Source organism: Agrilus planipennis, unplaced genomic scaffold, assembly GCF_000699045.2.
Source record: "Agrilus planipennis isolate EAB-ADULT unplaced genomic scaffold, Apla_2.0 scaffold41, whole genome shotgun sequence".
Classification (NCBI taxonomy): Eukaryota; Metazoa; Arthropoda; class Insecta; order Coleoptera; family Buprestidae; genus Agrilus; species Agrilus planipennis.
The window spans coordinates 421595-430618 of NW_020442445.1; the positions used below are offsets into that span (position 1 = coordinate 421595).

The window sequence follows — 9024 nt, forward strand, 5'->3', positions numbered from 1 at the left end:
TACTGCTTTACTGCAAGAAATTTAATCTTATTTCCTTAAAATCTATTTTTGTCATAAGTACATTTATGTTTACGAGAAATTGTTTAGGTAAATTTCTACTATATGTACTTCCTGTGTATGTATTCATGAGAGATTACTGTATACATTATGACTTTTTTTATTATTTTTTTTCTTGGTAACCTGATAGGTTCCCGGAATGGATCCATATTGCGTGTACTGTTATTTTTATTTACGCAAATAGAAAATTTTACCACAAGCACTACGGATGTTTTAATAATAATAAATATTGTAATATAAAGTCCACAATATGTGAAGGTTTTCAAACCTTGTAACATTCAAAAAAGCTTTTAAATAAATCCCAACTGGAAATTTGTTGGGGCAGGCTTTGTCAGTATTCGAATCGGAACCTTTTTTACCGCATACTCTTTCAAGGCTGATGTAACAGTGATGTGAACCTAATTAGATCCACTTAAAATAACCCTATATGGACTCCTGACTGGGTCCAAATGTTCTATGGCGTTATATCTCTGATCCGAACCCAAACAAAATTATTTTATCCGAGCTCTTTTGGAAGTCAGGTGTAGGTACCTGATAGATAGGACTCTTACCGCAGCTCACAACTATTAAAAGTGATTTATTTGAAATAAGTACTTTTAATAAATGTACAAATACAAAATGCCTCATATTTTTGTATTTATTTTAAATGCCTTTTTCTGAACATTATCAAATTCTATTTAAAAATGCATCGATTTTTAAACGTTCTTTCTGTCTTTAAAAGACTAAATCCACTGCAACGTTCAGTTATCGCCGTAGTCAAATATAGTTATAATATCATTGTCTTCCTTGTGTTTGGCTTGACAAAATCTTAATGAAGGTGTCCTACTAACCTATATCTCCTATTTTTATTGACTTCCATAGAGTCCTCTATTCTCCTATTGTTTCTAACACCTCTTCATATCTAACCTTCTTTATCGACGGTATCTTCATCATTCGCCTGTAACACCACATTTCGAACGCTTCTTACCGCCGCGCCCACTGTCCATGTTTCGCACCCATACAGCGCCGCGCTCCAAACATGCTCCGATTCGTGAAATATTGCACCTATCCCTGTTACACTTGTTAATGACATTCTCCGCCCGGACATCCGAATGGGAGACTAGTTTACATCCGGAATGCTTTACCCCTGAGGACGCCATTATTTGAGTTCGGTTTGTTTTTCTTGGGATATCATAATGTGGTGGTTTCCCGTTGCCTTCGACATCGCAGTATTGTGCATCTTTGCCACCCTGAGTACTGAAAGAGCTGACTCAGTTACTTACATATTATTATAATTGTATTGAATTGATTATATTTATATATATAAACCATATCACAATTTTATTGGGTAAAAACAACAAAAAAGCGTCATGTTTAACAAAACTGTTTAAAAAGTAGTAATTTTGTATTTTCCATATTTTGTATTTCAACTAGAAAATCGTTACCGAATGAAAACAGCTATTATTTTTCACATCTTTTTACAGTTATCATTGATTATACGCTATTGCATGGACGATACATACGACACAATTCCCATCAGTTGAACATTTTCCTTTGGTTAAAATTTATTTTATGTACTGCATATTAGCTGCAATTACCTTTGATTGATCGTATTATTAATTACTTATCGTATCATTAGTGACTGAATGGCTCGGTTTTTTCAATACCTGCACAATATTTTTTGACGGAACAGTATCAATCTTTTTGCCTATTTCATACTTGAATAATTTTATTGCATTCTTGAACATTAAAATTAACTGCATACTTTTTGTAAAACGGTTTCGCTGCGCAACTCATAAATCATAACGTTATTACTGTTAGTGGATCATTTAATTAGTCGTAGAAGATTGATCTGCAAACTACTTTTTATAATAAATAGGAACGTTAGCAATATTTATGTTTGTTTTCTGCATGTAGTTCTCCAGCGTAGAGTAACAGGTGGTCAAAGAGAAAAACTTACTTATAAAATTAATAAAATGAAGGTAATTACTATGGTGGACTGTGTGGAGTTATCATCGGATAAAATATTACTATTCACCACTAATTATTAATATACGGTCGATTGACTGTTTTGAAAGTATAAAAATGTTTCAAAACTAAAATTTCAATCTCAAGAAAGTCCTGCAACAAAAAAATGTTTGCAGGGGTAGCAAAATACTGCTTTTATAGATATATCGTAATGGTATATTTTGTATTGTAAATATACTTTCTGGTGTTGGGCGTTGTTAGTGGTGTCTAACAGTAAGGATGATGAAGAGGATTCTTTCGTATTTTTTAACCTCCGAGGATCGAGAAAAATAAATAGCACACACTGAATTAGAGCTTATAAAATTTTAACGACAGATTTATGTCAATAGGTTCTTTTAAACAATTTTGCGCCAATATTCATTCAATTCAATAGTGGTTTGTATTCTTCAGCCCATTAAGAAATTGTTTTCCTTCTACGTAATATATACAGTGTTTTTATTACATTATCATTATACCTCTGCACCCTTTCAGTTAAAAAAAGAAATACATAAATTCAAGTAAAAAATTAATAAAATTTATACTTTACGAAGAATTTTAAATACATAAGATGTTGTATTTTGTGCACTCCTATATGTATACTGATCTTGATTGTGGCCACTTTTAATCCAATTCCTCTGTATAGGAATTCCTGATAAATCGCATCGATTATAATGATCAGGACAAAATTGTATTTAAAATATTCATATTGTGAACTGCACGTTTTCTATTAATGTTCTTAAATGGGAGGTTTCTTTTAAGACATGAACTAGTAGAGGTATACCTTTAAAGTTATCTTTATTGGAGTTACTCAAAAACCAAAATATTCTCATGCTTCGAAAAAGGGCAGCGCTGATCTATTAAGATTGACGTCCAAGCAACGAGCTATAAGTTCTTCCCCCTTAAATAGTCGATATGTTCTGCAATCCTCTCGTATTCTACGTTATACTTGGCTGGATTGGCTTGTAAAGTTCTTTTGCAAGAAACGATAAAATCAAGCAGTTGAAATTTTCTTTCTTCTTCTGCTTATAAAGATTATCTTGATCTAACGCCTATGAGAAATGAGACGGTCGGATGCAACACGTTCCGCATCTTAATAACGTATAAAAAGACTACCAAAAAGGTAAAGACTTGTGGCTGAGATTTGCCGCAAAATCAACGGCTCTTCGAAAAGAACCGGGCGTTTAGATTGCTATTATTTTCTACCTGTTGTGGTTTATTTTAATATAACGCGGTCGTTTAAAGTTGTGGTGTATTCTGCGTTCTATTCGGACTCGCACACCCCGAGGGTTCCTTACAAACATGTAGACATATAATAGTTCATCCATCCAATCTCGAAGAAATACTTTGTCACATCGGTCGACAGTACCGGAGTCGCAGTAAGACATTTATTTTTGTCATTTATTTTATCAATGCATTATAATACAAAACAAAAAATCTTGACCATTGATCTATCGAACCTGTCAGATGTGAATTGCGATTTTGATCCCATTGGATCTAATCAGCACGCCGAGGTCACTTCCGACAGAACACCACCAATTTACTTGCTATATCTACAAATAATTTTTGCAACAGACCTCTGCTTCCGCTTCCGCGATTACGGAAGTTCCGTATGCATTTCTACTTCCGCTTCTGTATCTGGTTCCCCATTTTTATAACGGAAGCTTATCGGAACTTATTTCTCGTATCGCATATCGCAACAATAAAACAAGTCGTAAAAATTTATCACTTTTATCTGTTGACTGAACTAGGCCGTTTTCAGGACACAATTAAAAAAAAATTGCTCTTTGCAAATTTGCATGTAGGATAAGTCCAAAATACTAGTACAGTTATAGCGTTTATTTGTTTTGTATATTTTAAAAACGAAAGAAATCTTATTTGGCATTATTTTGTTGATGTTAACTATGTAAGTGCTAATTGCGTAGTCTGTAACAAAATATTTGCGAAAAGGGCCCACGACCACCGCATTAATGAATCACCTAAAATTATTACACTTCCGCTTCCGAAAAAATTTCTGTTTCCGCTGTGACACTTCCGTTATATCACTACTAGAAATAGCGTTCGATGTATGTATTGTGGTATTGAGAGCGTGTAGAATTAATAAAGTTAAGTTAGGTAGGTTAATAGAAAATAAGATATTATTTTAACTGTTATGAATAAAGACAGCGAATGCTCGAACAACGATTTATATTTTTATGGTACTCTACCCATGGGGGTAGCAGGTAGCGCGTTTGTAAGTTGGTGATTGAAATTAAGGGTAGTCGTTGTTCAGATTTAAAAGAAGAAAGTTGTTCGAGGATCGCGTTTGTTTTCTTGTAAATATCAGCTCTGTATATACTTGTAAATAAATAAGAAAAAAGGACACTACGATTTTCAGTAACGTTTATGCTATCAAATTAGATCCCTACATATTTTGTGTATTATTGCAAATTCTTTAGAAATCTTTTAGATAGTATAATATTGAATTGTATTTTAGTAATAGTCACACTCATTTTCTAATGTTTACGTTTCGTCCAATTTTTTATCTTATTATCTTCTCCTTATACCATTTAGTCCATATTTTTTATTTGTATTTCTGTTTCAAATTCGTCATTATTCAGGGATAAAAACCCGTCACCGAAGCAGGAACAATAACAAACCAGTTTTATAAATAAAGCGCTTTTACAGAAATTATCTGTCGCCTTTCGTTATCTTTGAGTATGATTAGTCGTTGTCTACGCGGTTGACACGTTAACGAAGATGGGATGCTTGATGCTTTTTCTTTATCATTTACCAGAAAGGATTGACAGATAATACGAATTCCTACCTATGTATGCAGGTGTATATATATATGTTGATGTGCATGCATGTTGTAAGTTCTGTTACTTCCCTGAACGCCTGGCTAGTTACGTAAGAACACCAGCAGGTAGAAATGTAATCAATTAATTAATAAGACCATCTACTGAATAAAACAACTACATATTCCGAGAACTTGGCGAATAAGAAACGACCACGTAAAGTGATATGAGGAAAAATAAAATGTGGTCAATTCTGCCTTTATTACGAATCGAAATAACTTCCTTATCCCACTTACAGGGTGATTAGGATTCCGTTGCACATTTTTATGACAGAATTGGCTTTCAGTCGCCACTGAAAAAAGAAGTACTACCGAAATCGGTTCAGCCATTTCGAAGATTAATTACCCTTGCGCTTGATAGCATACGTACAATCATTTAAACTTAGACAAAAACCGGCCAACCTTTCGCATATTTTTAAACCCAATACATGTTTAGTATTTGCAGTTTTTATTTTGCCATCTTTTCAGCGGGTATATTCATAACTTTATCCATATTTCGCTGCTCAACTAAAATGTTTTCTTTTCTTTCCAGCTATGTGGGGTTACCATCGGCAGGGTTCGTGTCAAGCTGGTTTTAGTGCAGCAATAGCACCAGTAAGTATTTTATTTAATTGTAAATTACCGGAAAATTGTGAAGGTCTCTTTAGGCTAGGCGATCGAATCGAGGAAAATGATAACTTTATAATGACAATTCAGTTACTGTAAGAACCCTAGAACAAAATGAGTAGGGCTGGGATCTAACTGGAATCGGATCGGGTATTCGGGCATCCCAGTTACCCTATTAAAGCTCAAAAAGTGAAATTTGATGGGGGACGAATCAAGAATGTAACGCCTTAAATACTCCAATTCGAATTGGGTCATCTTACAGGGCCCTAGTAAGGTGGCCTTGTGTGGTCCTGAACAAGTTGACATATAAGGTGCACATTGGGGTGCTTTGTAGGATTCTGATTGGAGAAGCCTATAAAAGGCAGGTCGGGGTGCCTTATATAATACTGATTACAATAGTAACCTCTGTATGCAGAGAGAATTATGGAGTCTCGACCTATATTGTTCAGGTTACCTCACAGCATTCATAATAGGATTTTGAATTGCGATTTATAATTTGACTTAAACTTTACCGTTCGAAGACAAGTTAGTGATAGTTAAAAATCAACTAGTTTTTCTTCGGTATTATACTTGAAACGTTTTTAATAACTAAAACATTATCACAATAAGAATAATGTGATACCTACATGTAATATTATTATTACATTTTGGAGTTAATTATTAAAAGCTTATAATATAATGTCGAAAGATTTTACAATTTTTCTATTTTTGGTCATTTGGTCAAGTCCTCGACGGTAAAGTAAAACAAGTAGGAAAATCGATTCACCCTGGTGCCAGAGCAACCAAGTTAGGGATGCAAGGATTTTCGTAACAGGTAACCCCTCTCACTACCTTACAGGGGTAAAGTATGGATATCGTAATACGGCTTCCGCACTACAGTTTGATCCGCTCTAGCTCTAGATTTCTGTTAGAGTTGCCCCTACCTACTCCATTTATACTCTGGTTGAAAATCACAACAACTTCTAACAGTAACGTTTTGAAAGAAGAAAAATCAAATTAATCTTTCGATATGGACCTTCTAAGATTATAGCAGAAATGAATAGAATAAACATTTTTCAATTCCATGGGTATTTTTTCCGTGAGGTAGTGTCAAAGTTGACGGAAGTTCTAACATTTTGACTACATTGAACATGTCGAATTAGAATATCACTTTCATTTTGGTATAATTCCAATATTTCTCACTAAAAAATATGAATGTTTTCGACTTTTAATGGGACAATTCTTTCAATCTATAAAAATCGACATCTCAATTTTCAAAATCTGTCAAAAATTGCTCAACTAACCTTTTCAATATTGACCAACTTTTAAGCCCCTAACTGAAAAACTAGTCATGGAATCGAACAACGTCCTATAAAACACTAATCAGGGAGGGGGTGTCGCTATTAGTGTTTCCTGTAATAATCTCAGACGGCTCGTCTCGTAGGGTAATAGATTAATTTCGAAACTACCAAAAATGTAGAAAAATATTGACAAATTGTCTTGATGCAAAATTTAGCGCAAACTAATTTACGCAGTTAGGGCGTTTTGTAGACTTCTTTCTATTTTAATTTTTTGGTTCTTTTGTAAATATTGAACTTGTAACCGTATGATATGGTTTCCATTTAATTCAAAGAACATCGTGCAAACGTGGGAATGTTTTTTCTTGTGCCTACAAAGTCGGTAACATTTTTCTGTCCGATTGTTCTTTTCTTTGTTTCATCGTATGAAAAAGGAAACGTACAAAACCGACCCATATCTACAGTGCCAGTGGTTTGAACTTTGTCAATACACAGTAGTAGGTACTCCATCCATATGCATAGGTGGTTGTCCTTAATATTGTTTGCTTCCTTTGTATGCATGTGTTGCGAAAACATGATAAATGTTCGTAAACGGAGATGTATATGTACCGTATGTGGTAGCATACATATGGAAGTGGCGCCTCACGGCTCGCCATGACCATTGTATTTCTTACGTCTTCGATTTTTCTTTCTTCTTGGGCTGCTGCCTTGGATATGGCATAGTTTATGTCGGTACAGATTCATTTATTCAAAGAATCGATTATTGTTATATCCACCGATCATGCTTGTTCTTCTCCTTGCGGATCACAGGAACAAAATAAGAATCGAGAAACGAAAACACAAAGCTATTTAGTTAAAGGGGTCGAGAAAACATGGCAGGCAACGCTACCGTTCCAATGGTACCGTATTCTGATCATGTATATGCGTCGGCGATTTTGCCGCCCAGGCTGACATTTAAAATTTCGACACGTTACTGATACCTACGTGTGTGTTTTACGTATGTAAACTTCACTGTGACATTGGTCGTAATAATTGTTATTATTGTTAGAGGGCTATAAATTTGTTATTGCTTGTTATAAATAGATTCTCAAATATCAAAGTAGGAATCAGTTTCCGCTATTAAATGGCATCTAGGAAAAGGTAACAGTCCTATAAAGTAGGTCCACTGGAATTCATGGGAGACATGCATCCATGTAGCATATGGGCCTTATGTGGCAAATGAAGAGCATGCCGATATAGTAGAGAGATTTCTCCATAGATTTTTCATGGGGGCCTCAAAGGAAAACCCAGGCCTGCCGTACGTATGAGTTTTTCAGCTTTTCAATTGGGCACAACAATTGTTTTCCTCATGAGGGTCACTTATGACATCCATAATGATGGGCTGGTGCTGTACGGAGTTATTGTGTGCCTTACATGTATCGAGCAGCCTCATGGAAACTGCGTGAATGTCATTTCTAGCCGCGAGTAATGTTTCCATTCTTTTGAAGAATTTGAGTTCCTATGCGTTTGTTGTTGAAATAATTAGGAATTGAAGGATTTTTTTCATAAGAATGTTGTCCATGAGTCCATGAGTGTTCGTCAAGTGATTGTTAAATTGAGCCCATTCTGGTTCATTATTTGGGTTCGATTTTCTGGTCTATTTTTCTCGTTTATGTGTTTCTGTTAATTTTTAAACGACATTCAAAAGTGGACCTATAATTTACCAATGAAACTGTTGAAGATTTTAATCGTGCACGTTAGAGAATCATCAACAAACCATAATCTTTCTAGAACAAACAGAAAAGCTCAAAACCCCAACGCCAAAACACGACACTGTAGTTGTCCGAAGCACAGTGTGGTAACAAGGTTACCTTCTTCAGGGACTTCAGTCTTCGGACAACTACAGCGTCGTGTTTTGGCGTTGGAGTTTTGAGCTATTTTTTTTGTTCTAAAATGATTAATGCTTGGGTAATAGGTACTACTGGTAGTGACTGATATTTTTTAAATAACGTATGAACTTGTATGTCACTTTTTTCCGGATGTTTTCCTCCAGAATGTGCGTCACGACTTGTGAGCAACCGACATCAATTTCGAGACGGTTGCAATTTGAACTTTCATCCCTTTTGGCAATTAATTTTGTTTTCCCGTCTAATTATGAAGATACCCGAGAACGTGACCGGGAGATCAAACAGTAGCTTATCCCCGTTGCCAAAGTTGTTATCATCTTACTTTCTCGGGATAGGAGATGCTACGTGACACCACGATTCATAAGCCGGCGGGGGTCCC

At 35.1% G+C, this 9024-nt stretch overlaps 1 protein-coding gene across 3 annotated transcripts in view; it reads left to right on the plus strand.

Annotated features, from left to right (window-relative positions):
- LOC108733603 (integrin alpha-PS2) overlaps positions 1 to 9024 on the plus strand; it is a 173424-nt gene that overhangs the window by 133449 nt on the left and 30951 nt on the right. For all 3 annotated transcript variants that reach the window (XM_018464836.2, XM_025980397.1, XM_025980396.1), the window contains one exon: positions 5409 to 5470. In XM_018464836.2, coding sequence (XP_018320338.1) covers positions 5409 to 5470 — 62 coding nt within the window. The remainder of the gene's footprint in view (positions 1 to 5408; positions 5471 to 9024) is intronic.